The sequence below is a fragment of the Pteropus medius genome, unplaced genomic scaffold, assembly GCF_902729225.1.
Source record: "Pteropus medius unplaced genomic scaffold, Ma_sr-lr_union100, whole genome shotgun sequence".
Lineage (NCBI taxonomy): Eukaryota > Metazoa > Chordata > Mammalia > Chiroptera > Pteropodidae > Pteropus > Pteropus medius.
The window spans coordinates 9,896,977-9,921,562 of NW_024340849.1; the positions used below are offsets into that span (position 1 = coordinate 9,896,977).

The window sequence follows — 24,586 nt, forward strand, 5'->3', positions numbered from 1 at the left end:
TCACTGTGCTAGGCTACAGAAACAGCAGCAAAATTTATATCCCACATACTTCCTAAAGGCATTTAAAAAAGATATGATAAATTAGAATATAATAGCTAAGGGACAGCCCAATAGTTATTTACCTGTTCCCAACACTGTGGTAAAAGTTCAGCTTCTACACGTGTTGGTCCAACATGACGTGCAAATGCCACACAACCTGTCAGTATCATCTGCCTAAAAAGAATCCAAATAAAGACTTGTGTTTGCATTAGAAAGCACAACTAGGACTAGGGTTTAAAAAAGAGTCAGCTCCGTAATTCACATGAAGTACAGTATTTTTGTACAATCAAATCAGACTTTTCTAACAAGGAACCAGACTCCACCAAGAGAGTGAGATCCTTAAGACAAGTTCCTCCAGCAGTGGCAACACCATTTGTGAGACATGCTGTGATGGGATTCTCTATGGTGTGAAGCTGAAACTCATAACTTCCCATATATGTATTCTGAGATTACATGTCCAATGCTTCAGCTTAGTAAAATATTTCTGAAATGAGTTTTTGGTATTGGACCCAAGATAACTGGTAGGCAGCTTCTGACATGGCTCCATATGAAGTCCATCTCTAGATATTCAAGACCTTCTACAACCCCATCTCCATGAGTGTAGCACTGTACCTAATGATTTGCTTCTAATGGACAAAATAATGGCCAAAGTGATGGGATGTTATTTCTCAGATTAAGTTACAAAATTCTGTGACATCCACCTTGTGGGATTTTCCCTACTGCCTCCTTAGCTGGCATGCTTTGAAAAAGTATGCTGCCATGTTGGAGGCCCAGGTGGCAAGGAATCGAAGGCAGCCTCTGGCCAAAAGCTAGTTAGGGACTGAGGTCTTCAGTCTAAAAACCCATGAGAACCTGAATCCTGTCAACAATCAATAATGTGAGTGAGCTTAGAAGCAAATCTTTCCCCAGTTGAGATGTGAGGTGACTACAGCTCCAGCCAACACCTTGATTACAGACTTATAAGAAACCCCGAAGCAGAAGATCCAGATTGACTGACCTACATAAACTGTAATATAAAGATGAATATCATTTTAAAATACTTTCTTTTGAGGTAATTTTTATAGAACAATATATAAATAACTAATACGATAACCACTAGAATTGGTAGATTTATAACTTAAAAAGAGTATAAAATTTTAAATAAGATTTTCACTTTTCAGAATGAAGTTCCATTTAAAATGACTTTAAAATGAGGAACTGTGAGTTTTTTTACTTTTGATTGTCTAAGATATCATGTTTAGAGTATCCAACCTTAAGGAAAACCAAAATAGAATGTTTAATTCATGTTAAGCATAAAATCGTTATTTTAAGTCCAGGCATTGTTCATTGCTGTTTCTCAAATTATGTCAATTTAACTCAAACTGCAGAATGACTTTAAATTTCTATTTAGTTTAGCCAAATAAGCTATAATTACTCTTTAGGTTGAGAAGAATGACATCCGAAGAACATCTGGATAGCAATAAGGGAAATGTTGAGTCAATATGTCTTCATTATATATTGCAACTTCTCACCACAACTGAGTAATAATCTGATTCCCCTTTATAGTTATATCATTGCCTTATATGCTTACTTCTCAACTTTACTTTTTCACTTCCTTCTACTTTAGGAAAGCAAATAAAATAAAGTGAGTAAAAAGAAAATGAAAAAAGAAATTCCCAAGCTTTACATACAGCACTTTAGCTGTCAGCTCCCCAATGAAAATTTCCTAATATCAGATAATTGGTTTTCTTCCCCACTAGAGTCTTAATGAATATACAAAGGCATATACATAATGTTTGATAATTGCAATGAACACACTTTGGTGAAATTTAAGCACTTCAAAAACTTGTGAGAATTATACACAAACATAAAACCTTCATGTGAAATGATTTTAAATCATGAGTCACCATCGCTATACTTAGAGATGTATAAATTTGTTGGAAATAATGTTAGGTCCCTCGAAACAAACTTCTGAGTCAGCAGAGTAAAGATTCAAAATTCTAAAAATTATGACATCTTTGAAATACAGGTGAAAACAGAAAAGGTCAGGTGGTCCACAGATTATTAACAGCATTAGAAACAGGCTCCTGTGATGGCAAAAATAAGTGATTCTACTTACGGAAAATCATAGGACAGAGCTGGTTTGTCTAGTATTTGACAAAGCTACAAAGTTGGTGTCAATTATAACTGTCAGCAAAGAACTGGCAAAAGCTAAGTTCTTCTTAGGCGACGATCAAAGAAGCCTGAGACTCATTAAGGAAAAGTGACAATTCATTATGTCAAATACATTATGCTAACTTATTGGCCACCAGGTGGCAGCAAGTAGCTTTACATGCAGAGTATGAAACCAGGCTATAGATTTAGAAGTTTTTGCTTTGCAAATCTGAAAATGACAATGTAATTTATGGTATTCAATTGTGAAGTTACCAAGTTAGGGAACAGTATTTTTTAAGGAGAACATATAATATTAATTTTCCTATACAGCACCATGAAATTGTCCTTAGAAAATTTTCAGTTTGCCACGAACGATACAAATACAGTGCTTTAATTTCCCTATTTCTATTTGACTAGCATGTGAGGACTGCTGGTCCAGTTTAATCGTGACTGGATCCTGCAAAGGACCTGTTTCTCCACTTGGTCAGGGATATTTTGGTAAGAGCAGGAAAGAGAAATATACTTACAGAGTTTTAAAGTCTATCTTACTATTTTTATTCTATTTTATTTGACTATTTTGTTGAGAGATTCCTTGTATTTTAAATTTTGAGCCTGATTTTTTATGGTTTTACAGTTTACTCTTATGATTTTTCAACACACTCAGAAGGGGTAAAAATTTTAACAGTCAGTAAACAAGTATTGAAATCATATAACCTTATCTAACATAAAGTACAATTCTATTGTTTGCAAAGGATAAGCAAAACTCCTTTTTTCATTAAGATAGAAACTTTTAACACAGAAAAAGATATCAATTGCCAAAGTTTATCTATCTGGTGCTTAGTCTACCTACCGAGCCACACTTATACAGCTTCGCTTAGTATTTAAAGGTTTACTCTCTGAGGTAGATATTTATAGCTGTTGCTTGATCAAATCCCATTCTTTTTTTTGGAAAGTCACCCTGATGTGTGTGTCCCTTCCCCTCTGCACCCTCAGGTATAACTCACTTGTCCACCTAGACATCCTTGGCTGTGGGCATTTGACTCGGGACCAAGCAAAACAAAACACGGTATTCCTTTAGCCACAAGTAAATGGTTTACAGATAGCCCAGTGATGCAGAAATTCGTAATTAAATATTTAATTACTTGTAAAGCATAACTATGAAGAAGCCATGATGTATCTAGTTCATCTGTGGGAAAGGGGGTGAAGATTTAGGCCTTCTTAGAAATCAAATGTGAAAGATAAAGGCAGAGAAGTATGTGAATTATAAATCCAAAGGTAACTAACACAAGAGTGTACAAATTCAACATGAGCAAATGGAATCACAACAGTGAAAACATTGCAGAGCATTGTGAATAGGGCCAGTGTTTCCTGTGCTTATTAAAACAGAAATTGGAAAGAAGACATATAGATTAAAATGCTAATTTTGACACCAAATTAGTAAAATTAGTAAGTCAACATTTTATTTATTTCTCAGAGAAGTAGTTATACCTACCTTTGCTCATCATCTGGTCTCTTGATCAAATTGAAAAGTATATGGAGAAGCTGGTCTCTCTCCTTGGGCTCAGGATGCAGGCACGCTGTACACAAGATGAGGGGGATCAACTCCTAAAGAAACACGAAGGTGGAAAAAGTCAAAGTAAAAACGCATTGCAGAATATTCTTTTTTCCCCAGAGTATTTTTAAGTGGACATTTAAAATGGAGGAAATTTTAATTTTGTTAATATTCAAGAGAAAACAAAATGTATATTTACGTGCTGGTTGGTACAAAAGGTGCAAATCACAATGTAATGAAGTTACTTAATGTTCAACTAACTTCGTTTTCTCATCCAGTACTTCCCAAGGGTCTACAACTGTTTACACTAGAAAACATTCCATCTTACTACAAGCTGATATAGCAATTTCAATTTAGAAAGAGTTTTTAAACAAAACTTACAAAAGTTAGCAATATTTTAAAACTTAAAAAGATAAAAAATAAAGAGAACTCTTCCTACTTCTATAAGTACAATATAATCTGCCTTTAAAATAAGATATAATCAATCACTTTGTTTCCTTGGCACCTAACTGGGTGGCTAAGTGAAAAGAAGACCATTTTCCACAGCTGTCGAATGTTCTCAAAACTACTACAGAGTATCGGTAGAAATGTTTTATGCTAAAATGGAAATTTTTAACAATATTTTCTCTGTGGCACATTCAACATCAAGAGATAAACCCAACACGTTGTAGAAAAGTAATATAAAACAGTTTATTTCTTCCAAAGAAATATCTGAAAATTAATTAAATTTGCTTCATACTTTAATTAAATTAAGACAAAATTCTAAAATATATTCAAAAGATATTAATGTTTTTCATTTTGGAATGGATTTTCAAATCTAATCAGAATAAAAGCCCAAAAGTGATAAAATAGTTTTGGAGAGAAATCTTCCAAGTTATAAAAACAATATTTTGCATATATTTTAAAGAAATCACTATGAAATAATAAGAATGCTTACTACTTTTATTTCTTTTCCCCATCTACTTCCCTACCCATCAAAGAGTATCAGCAGATTTAAAATAGGAATTGATCACAGTGTAATGCATGATACCCTGAAGAAAAGTCTACGTTAGGAGAAGCAGCTTCCCATTTTGAAGATGCTCCCTTAGATGATATGATTTTTTGAGTTCAGACTGAAGCTTAAAGGCATGACTAGAAGTCCCTTTCTATTATTTCTGAAGTCTTCGTATATTATTTAAAAATTACAATTACTTGGTATGAAACTTAAATTGAAGGTACAAAGGTGTAGACAAAAAGAGCTAAGAATAAATCTGAGCAGTAAAAACAAATTTAAAATATTTATGCTGTCATTTTCTATTTGGGCCCCTCTTCAGGTTTCAGATTAGTAATTGAAAAGCAAAAGAAATAAATGATTAGGAAAAATAATTTTGCGCTGGGAATGGAACACTGAGTATATAGATAAGAATCCTATATTATTAGTAATGTTTTCACCAGAGGCTTGATAAGATGCTTGATGGATTAGTCTTGACTTTGCAGGAGAAAATAAATGACGTTTTATGAAATATTAGGGTAGAAGATCATTCATTCCAAGGACTATCCTAATCTTTAAAGGATTCCATTCAGGCTGCTAAGAGCCAATGATACCAATGAGAGGAGGAGAACACTGCATCATCAGCATATCCCACTAGAGTAGAACCTTAAGAATGAAAAAGTAGTTATTCTGGAAGGTACTATGAAAAAGAGAAAATATTTTAATGCCTAAAAATCAAGATGGGCCCTAAATATTTTATTTGTACTTTACCCTCATGTCAGATGTTTCTCTCCCAAGGGTTTTCTTGCTTCCTCCTGATGCTTCCTGCTTTCCCACTGCCTCCACATAAATACTTTTATTTTAATGGAATATTATCTTATTCTATTTTCTTCTTATTGTATTCCTCTTTAAAATAAAGTCATGAAATATATGTAAAATATTTATTATAATTGCAAATACATACATATGTACTCTGTTTAAAATAGAGCATAATATTTAGCTGCTTCATCTCGAAAACAAGCAAGTCAAAATAACTGTGTTGCTGTTGATCCTTTGTGCCTTACTTTTTATTTTTTTTTAAATCATGAGGCTTAGTGATCTTTAATCAAAGAGGAGGTTTATACATGAATATAGGGAATCTTTGAACTGAAATACAGCTACGTGTGCTAAACTGAGAACACTGGACCAGGAGCTAGAAGAGTTCTTGTCTTGATTTACTCTTTAGTACCAAAGAACCGAATAAAAATCACTAAGTTCTCTGATTTTTAGTTTCCTCAAGTGAAGCACGCAGGAAGTAAGATTAGCATAGAAATGAAAACTACTTCATACACATTCTGTAATTTCCTATTTATTGCTAAAGAGATTGTTAATTTTTCCTTCTGAGATCAAAACTGGCTTCAAAAAGCTTTTTCAACACAGCACTTACCAAAGCATTTCTCAGCATAGCACCACTACCAACCAATCCCAACTGATTCATGGGAGGAAAACTCCCATGGGAGGTCTCCTTGAACTCCAAAATTCTGTGCATTTAGGGATTTGGAGAAAAATACTTGACACTTTTCAGAATCACAGTTAATAATAATTTATATTGATATTTGCTTTTATTTCTTGTTGGCAAAATTAACAATATACGAAAGTCACTGTCAATAATTTTTGGCTAATATTCCAAGCCAAGGAGAACCAAGTACATACTGGCACATTAATGGCTCTGACACTTATAACTCAGTGTATAAAGTATGCCAGATGGTCTTGTCTTATGGTGACAAAGAGCTGACAAGAGGCCCACGAAGTGATGGTAGAAAAATGAAGAGTCTGTTTCTAATAGAGCCATCAAGGATTTTAATTACTAAGTTATGACTGGTTCCAACTACCCTAATTTCTCTTATCATTCATTTATTCACAACTTCTACTTGTACCGCTCCTGAAATAGTGAATTCTATAAGTATGTACCTGCTGTGTCATACTTAATTACTGTAAATTCACCTTTTTTAAGCCTCTGAAGTACTAAATATCCGCATTAGAATTTAAGTCCATTTCTACAGTCTTCATAAATTTACAGATTTGAATCAATATTCTTCCTTTGGTATCATCTCTCCAGTTGAAGAAGTGTAGTGTTTTAAAATTCTGAATCAAACATTTAAAAAGCGGTAGCTGAATTTCTTTCAGAAGACAAACTGGTAGTGGTTTTAAAAATGCCTTTAAATGATTAAATATAAAAGCACTGAGAATAATAGAGCAATGTTAGACATCGTATCTAAAGCTTAAGAATTTCTCACGAGAAAATCCTTATAGCATGTTAGATTTAATGTCGCTAATTAAATAATAACCATTATTCACATTAGTAATAACCATGGTAAGAAAATACCTACGGCTTTGGTAACATTTCATCCAAAAGGCAATATCCCTCCTGCCCCCACCCCCCCGCCATTAAAAGTTGCTGTGCCCGTATTTCAAGGTGACGAGAATCTGAAATATTTTAAAACATGCTTTAACACTTGATTCTATTCAGTGAATGTGTACTGAATGAAGTGAAATGCAAAACTGATCTACTGATCATTAGAGAGAAAATAAGTGTAGCAATCTTATTTCAGAGGTATTCCAATACTTTATTACCATGTTAGAAAAGATAATTCTAAGGCTTTTAAAATTCATTAATCTAAAAAGCTAAATAATTTGTACTTTACTCAAGTAAATAATTTTCGCTCTAACTATTTTGATTTTTGCAATTTTAATTACAAAGCTAGTTATCTTTACGAAGGATCTGCCACCCCTCAAAACTAAAGATTATCCGTGGAATTTTGCACAGAATTAAAATTTGTACAGAATGCTGGAAAGGCTTCCAGCATTTTAATTCTCCTATCACTTTTACAAGTAAAACAGAAGAATTTCTAATAATTTTAGAGATAGTAAATGTTTTTGGATTTGATTTTATAAATTTTTTACTCAACTTTCTTAGTCTTATAAAGATTAATGTATGTTCAGGCTATAAAACAGAAGAAAAGAGTATCTAAAAGGATTTAAAACAATGTGAGTAATTAGATGTTAAGGGGGGAGAAATGAAGTAGGAAATGAGATCAGGTAAATTTTAACATTTAAAAAAGCTTAGTAATGTTGATAAGATAATGGCTCCAATATCTGAAAGGAATCTAAAACAGAAAAGGAAGCATTACATTTAGATCACATGAGAAGAGGAAATGTTTTGCATACTTTAGGTCAAGAGGCAAAATTCTACTGTTCTGGGAAAGTAACACATCAGTCCAATAAATTACGGTTCATTGCTTGCCCTCACCGTTCCACTAAAATTATTTCCTATAACTCAAGCTTTGGATAAAAATTTTAGATAGTTGTTATTTAAAGATTTTTCATCTGGTCTTTTGCCTAGGAATTAAATAATCATGAATTATAATTTAAAATCAACTACTGACAACCTCTGATTAAAATTTTCAGTTGAAACTTGTCAGGGTATTGATGATAACACGTAAAAAAAAAAAAAAAAAAAGAAGAACATCAAAAAGACTCACATAAGGAAGAAACAAGGTTACTCACCTCTGGAAAAGTTCTACACTTCAAGGGTGGTTAAAATATCTATTCTTAGAATTATTAATATCTATAATTCCTGAGGCTTAACTTTTAGGAAGCCTAACTGAAACACTCAGATGACTCTAAAGCTATGATACTGCTAAAGAGCACGTGATTTAGTCCCAAAATTAACACACACACACACACACACACACACACACACACACACACACACAATAATTTAAAGAAGATGAAACGTGAGCTTATCTACTTTATTACTATCTAGGCTATTATTACTCATAAGTAAAAAAATTTACCATGGGGCAAATATGAATGGTAATATGTAAAAGAGCAAAGTTTGGTTTCTTAGAAGATTAGTAGGTCTTTAGAGGTACTACTTCTAAAACTTTTTAGGAACTGGTTCTCTCCTTTGCTTTTTTGTTTTTACAGCTTTAATGAGATATTTTATATATCCTAAAATTCATGCATTTCAAGTGTACAATCAGTAATTTTTAGTTTATTCAGAGTTGTGTAACCATCACCAATCTAATTTTGGAACATTTTCAACATCCTCCCCCTGCAAATCTTGGACTCATCCACCATGTCTACTCACCCCACCCCCATTCAAGGCACTGGTTTCCTTCTCCTTTTCCAACTTTAGCTAGCTGATGGCATATATTTCCTTGGTATAGAATGAAAATGAAAGTTAAATTTAGATGTATCATTATAAAAATGCTTTTAGAAGTAATCCTTTATGAAATCTTGTTTTTTTTAATTAAAAAATTTTTTCCATCAAATGCATTTATAGCAGAGATTGTAAAAAAATCAACTTATTCAGCCTATTTACTATATTCATAGATCAAAAGACAAATCAATTTATTCCGTAATGTGGCTACTACATAAGCCACATACAGAAAATTAGTTCATTATTTTATTTTTTTTCTCCCAAAATGAATAGACAAGGAAGTTTTTTAAAAATACGAACTGGTAAAAAGTGGTTATCATTACTTCAAAGAACATAGGAGGAAATTTTTTTCCACTGTTATCATCTCTGAAGTTGGGTCTTTACAATGGAGAGCGTGTCATAATTTAACTGGAATTCTTTTTCTTTCTTAAAAGTACATAAATGTTACAAATCAATGGCATCTTGGTTTTGAAGTATACATTGCCAAATTTAGAAATTGCTATAATTATGACCTGAAGTTTGAGTGAGGTTGTTAGTTTTCCTTTTAAAATAAAAAAACCAATAACACTAATATCTACATTCACTGTGCTTTTCACTTTTATAAAAAATAAAAAGTTTCATTTATTAGATGACCCCAATTCAACAACCTTGCTTTAATTAGTTTTAATTAACCTTTATGTTATTCCCTTTAAAACAGGAGGTCACAAAATCAATCGAATGGGTCACGAAGAGCATTTCTTTCTTTTTTAGTCTTTATTTACGTATATTCTTTATTGTTTTAAAATATTTATAAAATCTTCTTTGCTTTTACTATCTTCTATTTTAACTTTTCGTAATTACTAAAGGCAAGACTTGATTTGTAAACCTTTTATATTACTTATATGTTGGCACATGATGTAAAATGTCTTAATGAGAGCACACATAGTCAATAAAGTTTGAAAAAACACTAAAACATATTAAAGTACAATTAAACTACTAGCTATTATGTAGCTAGTTCTTTATATACTGACAAAGAAAGGTACAAAAACATGTTACATGGAAAAAAACAAAGTGGAGAATAGTGCATATTGTATAATATTATTTGTTTAAGTCACGGAAAAAAGAGCATATATTTGAGTTTGTTTATACATGCATAAAATATAACTAAAATAGCTGGAGACTTTAATACCCCAGTTTCAATAATGGCTAGAACATCTAGACAGGAAATCAGTAAGGAAGTAGGGGACTTGAACACTATAAAACAATTAGATCTAGTAGATATATACATAAAGAACACGCCACCTGACAAAAGCAGAATATACAGTCTTCTCAAGTACACATGGAACGTTCTGAAGGCTAGACCATATGCTAGGGTATAGACAATTCTCGATAAAATTTCAAAAGACTGAAATCATACAAAATATCTTCTCTAACTACAATGGAACACAATTAAAAATCAATGATAGGAGGGACATAAGAATATGTTGATGTTAAATAACACACTTAAATGATGAATGGGTCAAAGAAATCAATAAGGAAATCAGAAAACACTTTGAGATGAATGAATGAAAACAGAAAACACAACATAACCAAAACTTATGAGATGTAGCAAAAGTAGTACTCTGTGGAGAGCAGATTGCAAGCAGACAAGGTTCTTGCAATCTGTGAGATCAATCAAGGGTTGCCTCACTTCTACAAACCCTCCTAAGAATGGGAAAGGAGGAACTGATTAAAGAACAATGCTGTGTTGCTCCAGGGCAGGGAGTACGCTCATAGCCTCAAACAGATCGAAATGCAAAAGATTATAGCAGGGTGTGTAGACTGGGTGGGGATAGTCTTATTTTAGTTATCAATTGTATGCACTTGTATAAAAGCAGCTTGCAAAAATAAAACTGGGCTACTACTCCATCATCAGTGGATAGTGGACCTCCTGATCCCAGCTCTTTGTCTTCTTTCTTTTCTCAATCTCCTACTGTTCCCACTCAGGATTATTTTCCAGGGCCTTGCTGGATGTAGCAGGATTTACCACTTGCTGGACGTGGCAGTACTCAGAGGGAAACTTATAGCTATAAATGCCTCCATTAAAAAAGAAGCAAGACCCCAATTCAACAACCTTGCTTTATACCTTAAGGAACTAGATTAAGAGCAAACTAAACCCAAGGCCAGCAGAAAGAAGGAAATAATAAAGATCAGAGCAGAGATAAATGAAATATAGAAAAGAAAAACAATAGAGAAAATCAACAAAATTGACAGAACTTAGCCAAGACTAAGAAAAAAGAGATAAGATACAAATAGCTAGAGCTAGAAATGAAGAAGTGGACATTAGTACCAACCTTACAAAAATTAAAAGGATTAGACGTGAACAGCACAAATAATGGTTTACTAATAATCAAATAGATAATCAAGATAAAATGAACTAATTCTAGAATCACATAAATTACCAAAACTGACTCAAGAAGAAATAGAATATCAATAGACCCATTAATAAAAAAAAATCTGCTAAACAAAGAAAAGTTCTAGGATCAGATGGCTTCAGTGGTGAATTCTAAAATACATTTAAAGAATACCAATCCTATTCAAACTCTTCCAAAAAATAGATGATGAAAAATTTCTAACACATTCTATAAGGCCATCATTAGCTTGATAAAAAACCAGACAGATAGCAAAAGAAAAGAACTTTACAGACTAACATCCTTCATGAATTTAGATGCAGAAATGCACAATAAAATACTACCAAATCCAAGAACACATTAAAAGAATTATAAACCACGTTCAAGTGGAATAATCCCCGGAATGCAAGGTTGGTTCGACATATAAAAAAATCATCAATATATTATACCACATCAATAAAAACTAATGGAAACAAATCATCATCTCAATCAATGCACAAAAAATATCTAACAAATTCAATATGCTTTCATGATAAAAACACTCAGCAAACTAATATGATAAAGGGCATTTATGAAAAACCCATAGTTAGCATCATTGTGGTGAAAGACTGAAAGCTTTTCTCCTAAATGTAGGAACAGGATAAGAGCATCTGCTTTCTCAAAACACTGCTATTCAACATTTTACTAGAACTCCTACTAAGCAAGAGAATGAAATGAAAGGCATCCAAATTGGAAAGGAAGAAGCAAAATTATCTCTATTTGCAGGTAACATGATTCTAGACATAGAAAAGCTCACAGAAACCACAAAAAACCCCTCATACTTTCCATTTTCAAAACTTACCACATAGCTACTACAGTAATCAAAATAGTGTGGAACAGGCATAAGGATAAATATAAAGATCAATGGAATAGAACTTTGAGTCCAGAAATAAAACCAAACATCTATAGCCAATTGATTTTCAACAAAGGTGTCATGACCATTCAATGGGGAAACAATTTTCTCTTTCGCAAATGGTGCTGGGACAACTGGATAATCACCTGAAAAGAATAAAGTTGGACCCCTGCCTTACTCTATATATAAACAACAACAATGACGACAACAACGACAACAACAACAACAAAAAAACCAACCTCCCCCCAAACAAAACTTAAAATGGATCAATGTCCTAAATATAAGAGCTATTGCTATAAAAATACTAGAAGAAAATTTATAATTAGGTAAATATTCCTGACTTCAGATTTGGCAATAGATTCTTAAATTTACATGAAAAACACAAGCAACAAAAGAAAAAATTAGATAAATCAGACTTCACAAAAATGAAAAACATTTGCCCATCAAAGGACATTATCAAGAATGTGGAAAGACAACCTACAGGATGAGAGAAAACACCTACCTGTCATATATTTAATACGAATTTAATATCCAGAATTGTAAGAACTCTTACAACTCAAAAAACAAATAATGCAATTAAAAAATGGGCATAGGACTTGAAAGAACACACTAGAAGCTAATAACATTTATTGCATGTGGAATGGTGGCTCAGGGACAAGTATAAGAGTTTTTGTTGTATACCTTTTTATATTTAAAAGGTGTTAAACCATGGAATAACTCTTCAATCACAATACTTTTTCAAAAATATAGATTTAAGGAACTAAGGTAAAATATTAAATAAAAGTAATCCAATATCAAAGAATAAAATGAAATAAAAGTTTTGTCCTTTTATGGCCTGGGACTGGTTTCATGTAAACCAAGACAGATTTCATTATTTACCAATTCAATTTTGAGGGAATACAACTTTAGTATATTATAAATAATAAATTTTCTGATAAAGCAGAATAAGGTACAAATAATTCAATAAAGATAAATGATCAAGTCTTCACGAAATTATAAGTATGTATTTTTTAAATATAAAAAACTTAAAATCAGCCAGAAAAGTAAACATCATAACATGAATAAAATACACATGTGTATATGTATATGTATGTGTATATATGTTTATACATATATTTATATATATAATATATCTGATTACTGATGATGCAAATTTAAAAATACTTCATGCAGTCCATACAGGTTTTAGTGGCAGAGTCTTTTATGATAAAAAAAAAAGAAAGAATGAAAATTAAATTAAAAAGCTTATACTGCATTTCATAACAATTAGGTTTCTGTGATATTTTAAAGATGATATTAAGAAAACATAGTAAGAGGGATGCAAACATTAATGCATTGCATGGATTATGTTACAAGCTAAAAAATAAAAAGGAGCTCAAACACCATTCTGCCAGGCAGAACTGCAAAACAGTCTGAAATTGGACACTGATCCTTCAAGACAGAAAATTTTCCATACTTATTAATATCTCACAACTATATTTAAATAATAGGTAAAAGCATCAGTAAGAAAAGTCATTTTTATTTTTTTAAAATTAAAAATGCCTGCCAGAATTAAAATTTTTAAAGCTCTACATATGTCTTCTTGAAGATCAGTACAAATTTCTTGTGCTAAACAGATAATTAAGGATAAGCTTTATATGGGTTTTGCCAATGCATTGTGTACCTATCATACTGTAGGTCCCATGAATTATGATTGAAATCAGTGGTAAATATTAAGAAGATAACAGAAGAAAGTTATTAATGATACATTCTAAAATATTCTTATTCTATTTTTTTGTAAGAAATTTTGTGAACTGATAATTGATTTCATAAACTGAATAATTCAAATAAATAATTAAATTTATTTGCAAATAAATCATCCAGTGTCATTCAAACAACTTTTGATTAATCTTTTATTGGCTAAATATAACTATAAAAAGAACTTTCTACACTATGGCTTATCACATAGGCTATGTGTATTAGAATATATTTGCTATGGTATTATGGATATTTAAAGCATCTGTCATCAACAGGTTAGCTAAAGAAAAAGAAAAAAGATACTTTCAAATGTTATTGTAATCAATATTACAACTATCCTATCATCATCAGCATGATTATTGCCAAACAAATACAACAAAACTAACATTATAATAGGTAATTATAAGTACATTTAAAAAAAGAATTACATTTTTAGTTCCTGTTAATTTTCCATACAGAGTGTCTATTTCTGGAGACATATCTAGCAAATCACATCAAGAACAGAGAGAAATTAGTTAACTGGTAATGTGAAAAACAGACAGTGTTCACAGCACATAAATGGACCTACAGTAATAGTTAGTGTTGCACAAGCTAATGATGCTTTAAGCAAAATGGAACAACGTGAATACCATGCAGTTTTACTGAACTCACCTGACAGAGGTGTAAAACCATTCTCTAGGAGCAGAGATGCATGCACAAAAGTAAGAATATGATTGCAAGTAATAGACTTTAACAAAATAAAAACATAAGACTAAACTTCAAAATGACAAAAAATGGACAACACGATGAGATTACTGTAATGAAATACTTTCGTGTGTCTTACCTCTCTCTTTGCTAACAGCACGTTAGGAACGATGTGTGGTAGGCAGCGTCCCAGCATTAACATGACACTTTTCTCACTGTCTGCAATCCGAGACACCTGGAAAACCAAAGAATTAATAAATGATGACAGTGCTGAACTGTGTGGGATGGTACCTATAGTTCATTCTTTAGACCTTGACACCTCTGCTCCAAATATGCATCCAAAATTATACCTTACAATGATGATGAAAACAACAACTGTGTTCCCAAATGGGACAAACATTTCTGTAGGCTAGAAGTGGATTTAAAACATCTGTAAGAAGCAAGGGTGAAACCTAGGAGGCCTACAATGCCTCAGTTCTGGGAGCGAGTAGGGATAACACAGGATCGGGGCAGCTTCAATAGCATTTCTTTAGTTCTTGAAAAGATGCTCACAAATCTCTGGCTAAGGAGATCATTTGTATGATGAAGCTGCATGCAAGGGGAGGCCAGAGAAGCCTGACCCAGTCTTACAAGAGGATTGCCAGAACTGCATTCAAACCATCCTCTAGCTTTTTCATATTCTCAATGACATTGTGGGACAGAAGCCAGGAGAGGTCAAGCGGAGTCAACCATAAAACAGCCAGAAAGGGAGGAGTGAGTATAAAGACAGGAGAAAAAAATAAAATAAAATAACTTCTCAAGATGAGTCTGAAATAACAACTACAAAGCACTTGAGGAAAACTAGTCTGGGAGTTAAGAAACTCAGCAATTAAAGACAATTACTCCTAATGAAATAAAAATAATGGAGTGACCTAAAAAGAACTGAAATATAAACAATATCTACACCTAAGTTGGTTTTCTGAATTATATTAAAGAGAGAAATATAACCATATGTTAGTAGACATAACAAATTAAAAATAGGCCACAAAAAGTCACTTTAATACCAAACAAAGCTTCAATCCAAAGAGTAGAAATAATGAAATACCATCCTTAAAAGTTAAAAATTTTAGAAACTATTTCTTAGAGCATTATTTTAAATAATACATTTGTATTTGAAGTAGAGTATTAGCACAGATGTTTTTAGATGAGATACTATGAAGAAACTGAATGTTTTAAGAAAGTTACAAGAATATCTGGTATAATTTACCTCTGATCCTAAACGACTATCTGCTGACATGCGACAAAAAGAGAGTAGTGCTTGGTGGAAAGCAGGAGACAATTTCCTAGAAGAAAAGAGTGGATGAAAAGGGGACAATACTCAGCAGTTACACAGGCATTCAAGGACAAAATAAGTTACATGTTATCACTCAATTCTTGCATTAATCTTGACCCATGAGTGTTAACTGGATTTCTCAGCCACCAATGACTTGATGGGCATCTCACTGCAGAATTATATAAGGAAAAAAAGTCAGTAAGAACAGCTGATGTTAAAGTAGCTTGATGTTATGTGAATAAATGGCCCATAGATGATGTGGATCAAACCTGAAGTGGCACTTGCAGGTCAATGACTATAGAAAGTATTTGCGAAATCTGAAATGAGGACTTTTTTCTCCTCAGTTCTCATAGTCCCAGAAGGGTAAACAGTGATGTAAAGGGTGATCTGGTACAATGCTGAGAGGAATTAAAGTTTTGCAGATTTATATAACGCTAATGATAAACCTTAATATTAGAAATCCACATAAAAGAAGTAAAATTTAAGATAAGTAAAGGAGAGGCTCATTCAATATTCATGGCATATTTTAAAGAAAGTATTTTTATAATTGAAAATATTTGTCTATTTATGTTTCTATACAACATCGGTCTCTATGTAGTAGTATTCGTACAATTATAACTATGATTTGTACCGTATGTGTTCAATCTACGAAGAAAAGAGCTAACACCAAAAGTTATGCAATAAAAGTTATTTAATGTAAACCACAAAGTGGCACTCAGTAATTCCTCTGATTATAGAGTGAGCTTGTTTGCTCATTTATATTTCCCTTCCCACATTCTTTTAGTGGTGGGAGGCAGAATCCATGCAATTGCCCAGGCCAGAAACCTCTAATCTGCCTTTATACTTTCCTTTCTTTTAACCTCAAATTCAATCAATCTTTTACCTTCTAACTACCTTGCAAATCTATCCACTTTTTTCCAACACAGGACAGGCCACATTTTTTACTCGGATTTTTCTAATATATAACCTGTAAGACTCCTTTCCTCCAGTCTTGCTACCCTCCAACTACCTCTACTGCAGAGTACTCTTTCTAAAACTTAGATACCATCATGCGCCAACTCTTCAAAATGAGAGAGCTTACAAAACTGAGCCTTTGCTTAATTCTCCACCTTCATCTTCTGTCATTCTTCTCAGTTGCATTCTTTGCTTAAACCTTAGTAAATTCTTTTTAGTTCCCCAAATGCACGCATGGTGTTCTCCTAGCACAAGCTGTCCTCTCTTAGTGGGGACACTCTTCCCCTTATCTCTTTGCCTGGTTAACTCCCACTTAATTGTCAGGTCTCAGGTTAGAGAACATTTCTTCCCGAAACCTTTCCTGATGACTAGGTCAGGTACACTGAGAGTGTGTTCCCAGAGCAAGCTGAACTTCTCTTATATTACCACGTTTCATACTTTATTATAATTGTCTGATTGTTGGTCTCTCTCATACTGTAAGGTTTGTGACTGAAGGGATTACTCTATGTTTTATTTACTATAATAATATTCCTGTTAACACTGCCTGGCACATAGTTGGGAGCTAAAAAATTGGCTAAACAAATTTAACAATCATCTTCCTCCACAGAGTGGGTTTGGAATATCAAAGGAGATACATGGAAGTACTCCGAAATACTAAACGCTGTTATGGTGGACTTTCATAACAGATTTTTATGACTATATCTTATTCATATTAGAATAAATGCACTTTAAGAACTAGGCCACATCTATTTCAATTTTTATAAGCTCCGTAATACCTAAAGAAAAAACATACCCAGTGGGTACAAAAATTTGTGGTTCATTAGTGGAAATATTTGCTTAAAAAAAATTCAAATACTTCTCACTAATAATGAGTTCCTATAAGTCTAAAACAAATTAGTCACACTTTCCTCTTATATCCAACACTGGGTATAACATCCCTCTGTTTAACAAGAGGAGGAAGCATGACTTTGTGGCCCACAGCGCACGACAGGATATTTGTGAGGATTAAATAAGTGAGTATACATAAAACATTTAGAACTGTGCCCGACATATTAAAAAGAACTCAGTAAATATTTCTTTCTTAAAATTATTTACATTGTAAAATAAAATTTTAATTGTATTTTGTCTCCTTGGCACTAGAAAACATGATCGCCAAGGGCAGGGACCATGCTGAGTTCAATCACTGCGACCCCATAAAAATGAAATAAATGAATTAAGAGACTATTAATGATACATTATTAGTAATGGAAGCAGACACAGAAAAAAAGACTAAGAGCAGAAACTGTTCTTTATCACAGGCAACTACGCAGAACCAAAACCTCTTCTGAGTCTGACAATAACTGAAGAACAGAGAAAAGGTAAAAAGCACAGTGTCAAGTGTTTGCAGCACATAGTAACATACGTGTTATTTATGGGTTTAAATACTCAGCTAAGATAGAACCTATGCCATTTATGGTTCATGCCTTTTTAATGCAATTTAACTTAGCAATTACTTTGTGATTTTTTTCGTGACATGTAACTTTGCTATGTGTTAACCCCAAGGTAAAAATTCATATCTCTGGTCTGTAGAAGCAGTTCTAATAAGAACTGAAGCTCTTCCAGTGTCACGAAGCACTAAACAGCTGAAAGATGTATTCCAAAATATAGGATGTACACTAACCTGTTGGGTTTATCAAAATGGACTGTGTTTTTCCTCGATGGAGAAGAAGAAGGCATTCCTTCTCTTTCTCTCCTGGGTAAAGAGTTTGGGACAGTCTCTTTAGGAGTGGTGGAATCAACCTCATCTGATTCTGAAAGATGGATATCCTTGTTTTTTCCCTCGTCTGAATTATTTATAACTGGATTCTGTCCACTGTCTTCAGAATCTTTGTGAAGAGACTGATCTAAAGAAGGTTGAACAGAGTCACAAACTACTGGGACAGCAAAGTGTTCACTTTTGAGAAAGTCCATTTCACTGTAGAAAGAAAGAAAATTTATCAGACATTAATTGTTTTTAAAAAACTTTGGCAATAACATAAATCTCATAATGGGTTTAATGCCTTAAAAGTTTAAAATATTAATAGAAAATGGTTTGACAACTGTTAATCTTTCCCGTAGCATATACAGTGATGCTTCGTATACCTTAACTGTAGCTACAAACTTTCACCAAAGAAGAATAAAATTGGCCTTATAAACTCTCCCCTTGATTAGCACTTAACTTTCATTTCTTCATTGCAAAATGAAGATAATTTCATCTAACCCACAGGATTAGTCAAAGAATTAAATGAAATAATAAATGAGAAATGTGTTTAACACTAACGTGAAGGAGTTATTTTATTCATATTGACAGGACTGAGGGGGAGTAAAAATACTTATTCTTAGGTTCCAAGATATAATTGTAAGATCACTACAATGGTTTAATAATCTTTTTTGGGGGGAAAAAAAGGACATATTAAATATATAAAGCATTATAAGATTTTCTCTCAGAAGCTTTATAATGTGAAAAATTATGTCTGACAACTGAGATGTTATTTTGTGTATTTATATAACTACCGATTTCTTTTAAAAATTTAAAGTTTTTTAAGAAATGATGATTAAATACTAACCTTTCAAGTCTTCTGATTTGTTCCATCAAAGACCATTTCTCACTATTTAATAAACTAATTTTATCTTCTAATTTCTGTACTAGCAAGGAGTTCTAAAATCAAAACAGGAGAAAAAGAGAAACTCAAGATCTCATAATACGTTTCTACATATCTTAAAATATTTGGGGGGACTTGATTAGTTAGGTAATACCTCTTACCTCTACAGTTTGAGGAGTTCCAAGAGGTGGAGGAAGGTTGCTTAAAATTGGTGTGAGGGCCTCTAATTCATCCTCTTCTACTCCGCTGGCCACATCCACAAGGTCTTTTCCTGTCACCTGATGATTTCCAAAATCTCGGTAGAGTTGCAGTAAGTCTGGAGGTTTCGGAATGTTTAACCCTACATCATCCCATAGTTCAAAATCCTAAAAGATAAAAAATAATTATATAAAAAACAATCTGAGGTGATTTTATCCTGCGTTTTTGAGATATATTTTATTCCTTATTGCTAATCTTTGTTTATTGCTAATATCTTGAAAACGCAATATAATCATAATTTTGTTATAATATTAGAATATATGTTCTAAGTATAAGTAAATATCGTTCATAAACTTATTTTTACATCTTCCTTGTCCAGTATTATTCTTGTAAGTTTCCTGCTATTCTAGGTAAACAGGTTTAACTATCTTAGATGTCAAGATGTTGCACATACAATCTTTTCATTAAATCTCTCAAAAATGCAAACTATCAACTTTAAAGCTTGTGTCAACTTTCAAGATAATAAAATATGCTTAAATATTTGTATTAAGTCAAAGAACATGTCTAGATTTAAGAAGTCTTACTTCATAAGTTGTACCTATTATTTATAAGTAAGCTAAGTGATGACATTAACTTTGTTCTTCCTTTTTTATTATTCTAACCTATATATATTCAGTGTAATCTCTGGTGGGTAAGCAAGCAATTTAATCTGCTTGCTTTTTTTGCTGTAGCTGTTCGACTCTCGTTTATAGTAAAAAAAATGCTTCTGGCAACTTCTAGAAACCAACAGTTACTCTTAGATTTGTTGTGTAGGAATTATTCTTGCTAGTTTGACACAATTTTATTATTAAAGTACAAAAAAGCATAGTACCTCAAGCATTTTATGGGCAAAGATTTTTAAAAGAGATTTATAAAGTTCCAGAGTAATCAATCATAGGCAAATACATTGGCCTACCAGTCTCTCTTCCTTTAATACATCAAAACTTAGTACTAATTTGATGTCTTATAATTTGTTTTTGGTTTATATTTATTTGACTGTTTTAAATGTGATACTCAATCCTTTAAGGGCTCAATGAATGGGAACAGTTATTACTGAGAGTTAAATCTGAGGCAGATATAAGATAGGTATTTAAAATGGGGGCTTTGGAGAAAACCAAACCCAAGTATGAAATTCATATCTGTTTCCTCTTACTACTGTTATAAATTAATTTGAAACAAGCAGGTCATCTGTGAGATGGGTATAATACTTACCTCTTAGGGTTTTATTAAGGATAAAATAAAATGTATAAAATGTATATTAAATCATTAATACAGTGCTTGGCCTCTGAGAACTCAACAAATTTAATCTTTTAAAAAATTATTAAATGAATATTACAGATATTATTCAAATGTCCATGTATCCATCTATATCCATTCAGTATTTATTAGATATCAACCCTTTGCTTAGAACCAGGGATAAAAATACTGTCGCCATTCATGGACTTTCACAGTTAAAGAGTGGGGACATACAGAAATAGGTAGAATCTAAATAGCACAGGTATTATGACCGAAGAACTGTTCAGAATTCAGAGACGAGTCGATTTCTGTCTCGAAGTGTGGAGGGAGGGTAAGGTAAGGTTTCTGGAAGCTGACGACAACTCTCTCAGAAAAGGTTTAGGTACTTACGGGGCAGATGGCAATGCAAAGATGGGGGAACTAATTATTTCACAGGCAAAGAGAAGAATGAGCAAAAATACAAAGCTCCAAATGAACCAGATATGTTCAGGGAGATGCGGGCCCTTCTCTTTGGCATGATTATAATTAAGAGGTAAAGATAATGCTGAAGAGGCTGGTAGAAGAATAAGCTAAAAAGAAAGTCGAGTGGGCATATAAATTTAGAATTGACAAGGAAGGAGTTAAAGCAGAAGACAGAGAGATGACTGATGTAAAAAACAGGGAGAGATTAGGGAAGCGGAGACAATATGGTGAAAAAACAGATTAGTGGGAGCAAGACAGTGACAAAGCCCAGAGCATGGCAGCGGGAGCATGGTAATTTCCTACAGTGGAGTATAGAGCTTCTGGTAGTAGATTATAATACCTACTTGAAAAGGAGAAGAAACAGGGTCCTCAGTGAAAAGACGTTTTACTTAAGGCAAAAAGGACATTCTGAGGAGAAGTTGAAAATATAGAAAGTTTACTTCTGATTAAATAAAAGTTTCAAATAGCGTAATAGAAAGAAAAGATGGGAAGTAAATCAGTCATAGAAGAACTGGCAGAGGGAAGCAAAGAGCAGTATGACAATGAATGTATGCAGATAAAAATATGAGAAAACTATCAGTAAATATTTATTAAGTGCTTTTCATATATGCAGATACAGAGATGAACAAGGGATTCTATTAGCTTCAAGGAGCTTATAGTCTAGTCGAGGAGACGAGAGATAATTCGAGGTAATGACAAGTACCATATAGAGGATAAATGAAGGCATATGATGGAAAATAAAACAGGGTAAAAAGTCTTACTTTTTGGCCAGAAGTTGAATGTAAGAGCAGTGAGGGCTTTAGATAGCACTGATTTCAGGCCAGTTGAAATAAGCACTAAATGTTCCTATAGTTAAAGAACAGGTTATTGACAAACACTTCCAACGCTTTTCTTTTAGAAAAAAAAAAAAAAAAAAAACAGCTTTACTGAGGTATAATTAAAATAGAATAAACTGCACAAGTGAAATGAATCCAGGAGCTAATTTAAAATGTATAATTTGCTAAATTTTGACATACGTGTACACCCCTGAATAGATCATCACAATGAAGAAACTTGTTCATTCCCAAGTTTTCTCTGATCCCTTTGTCATCCTTCCCTCTGTTCCTCACACCCGCCCTGTTGCTAGGCAAATACTGGTCTATTTTCTTTACATTTCTAGAATTTTATATAAATAGAATCATACAGTAAGTACCCTGTCTGGTTTCTTTCATTCGGATTAATGATTTTCAGATTAATCCATACCACATCTATCAGTAGTTCATTCCTTTTTATTGCCAAGTAGTATTTCACTGTAAAGATACAAGATTTTTTATCCAATCACCTGTTCTTTGCATTTGGTTGGATTCCCAGATTTTAGCTATTTTACATAAAACTGCTATGTATATTGTGTAGGAGTCTTTGTATGGACACATGCTTTCATTTCTCTTCGATTGTAATATCTAGAAAGGGAATGCCAGGTCATATAGATGATGAATGTCTTAACTTTTTAAAGAAACTGTCAAAATGTGTTATGAAGTGACTGTACCATTTTACATTCCCACTAGCAATGATAAGATTTCTAGTTGCTTAACATCCTTGCCAAGACTTGGTACAGTCTTAGTTAGATGCTCTAGTGTGTTGTAGTATTGCAATATATGTTCTTTGTTGAAATATCTGTTTAAATCTTTTATCCATTGTTTTAAAAATTAGGTTGTTTTGCTATTATTGAGTTTAGAGAGATCTTTATATATGCTGGATACAAGTCTTTTATCAGATATGTACTTGTAAATATTTCACTCAATCTATGGCTTATATTTTCATTTGCTTCAAAGTGGCTTTCAAAGAGCAGACATTATTAATTTCGATGAGAAAAAATATGGTGAAAAACATCATGCTTTTGGTGTCATATCTAAGAAATCTGTTTACCTTTCAAAGTTAAATATATTTTTCCCATGTTTTCTTCTAGAAGCCTTATAGCTTTAGAATTTACATTTAAGTCTATAATCTATTTGAATTAATTTTTGTATTTGGTGTGATATATGGTCTGAAGTTTGTTTAGGGGTAGGGCTTATGAATATCAAAATATTTCAGCACCAAATGTTAAAAAAGACTATTCTTTCTATATGGAATTTACTTGGCATTTTGTCAAATCAAAAGATCATCTATGTGTAAGTCAATCTCTTTATTCTCTATCATGGTCTATTAATCTATTTGTCTATCTTTATGCCAATAAGACTGTCTCAACTACAAAATATTGAAGTCAGGTACTTCAAATTCCTCCAACTTTGTCTTTCTTTATTAAAGTTTTTTTTGGGGGCTATAGTGTTAGGTTCTTTTCATTTCCATACAAATTTTGGAATAAACTAATTAATCTCTAAAAAAATGCTGGTGAGGTTTTGACTGAGATTGTACTGAAAATAAAAATCAATTTGGGAAACTGATACTTTGACAACATTGAATTCTCTGACCTCTGAGCATAATACTTCATTTACATCTTCTTTAGTTTCTCTCAGCATATATAATGGTTTTCAGAGGACAAGCCTTATCAGGTTTATCTCTAAGTATTCCTCTTTTTTGATACTCTATAAATACTATTTTAAAATTTCAATTTCTAATTTTTGTTAGCATACAGAAATACAATTGATTTCTGTTTATTGATCTTGTATCTTACAACCTCACTAAAATCAATGATTAGTTTTAGCATCTTTTTTGGATGGTCCATAGGATTTTCTATATATACAATCATGCCATCAGTTAATAAAGACATTTTTACTTCTTCCTTTCCAAAAGGTGTGCCTTTCGTTTCTTTCCCTTACCTTGTATTGGCTAAAATCTTCAGTACAAAGTTCAAGAGAAGTAGTGAGAGCAGACATCCTTGCTTTGTTCCTCATCTTTTACTGTTAAAGTATGATGTTAGTGATAGGTTTTCTATAAATGTCTTTTATGAGGTTGAGGAGATTTCTCTCTATTCCTAGTTTCTTTAAAGTTTTTATGGAGAAAGAAGGTTCGATTGTGTCAAATGCTTTTTTTGCATCTTCTGAGATGATCATATAACTTTTTTTTTCTTTTAGTTTCTTAATATGGTGAGTCACAATGACTGATATTTGATATTAAATCAACCTTACATTCCTTGGATAAGCCATTGGGTCATGATGTGTTAGTCTTTTTACATGTTGTTAGATTTGATATGATAAAGCGTTACGTA

The 24,586-nt window shown here is 32.6% G+C and overlaps 1 protein-coding gene across 2 annotated transcripts in view; it reads right to left on the reverse strand.

Moving 5' to 3' along the window:
• Positions 1–24,586, reverse strand: part of RELCH (RAB11 binding and LisH domain, coiled-coil and HEAT repeat containing) — a 95,172-nt gene that overhangs the window by 43,100 nt on the left and 27,486 nt on the right. For both annotated transcript variants that reach the window (XM_039840160.1, XM_039840161.1), the window contains exons 6-12: positions 19,629–19,832; positions 19,432–19,523; positions 18,507–18,800; positions 15,827–15,902; positions 14,720–14,815; positions 3,665–3,777; positions 123–213 (exon numbers count right to left, since the gene is read on the reverse strand). In XM_039840160.1, the coding sequence (XP_039696094.1) occupies positions 123–213; positions 3,665–3,777; positions 14,720–14,815; positions 15,827–15,902; positions 18,507–18,800; positions 19,432–19,523; positions 19,629–19,832 (966 nt within the window). The remainder of the gene's footprint in view (positions 1–122; positions 214–3,664; positions 3,778–14,719; positions 14,816–15,826; positions 15,903–18,506; positions 18,801–19,431; positions 19,524–19,628; positions 19,833–24,586) is intronic.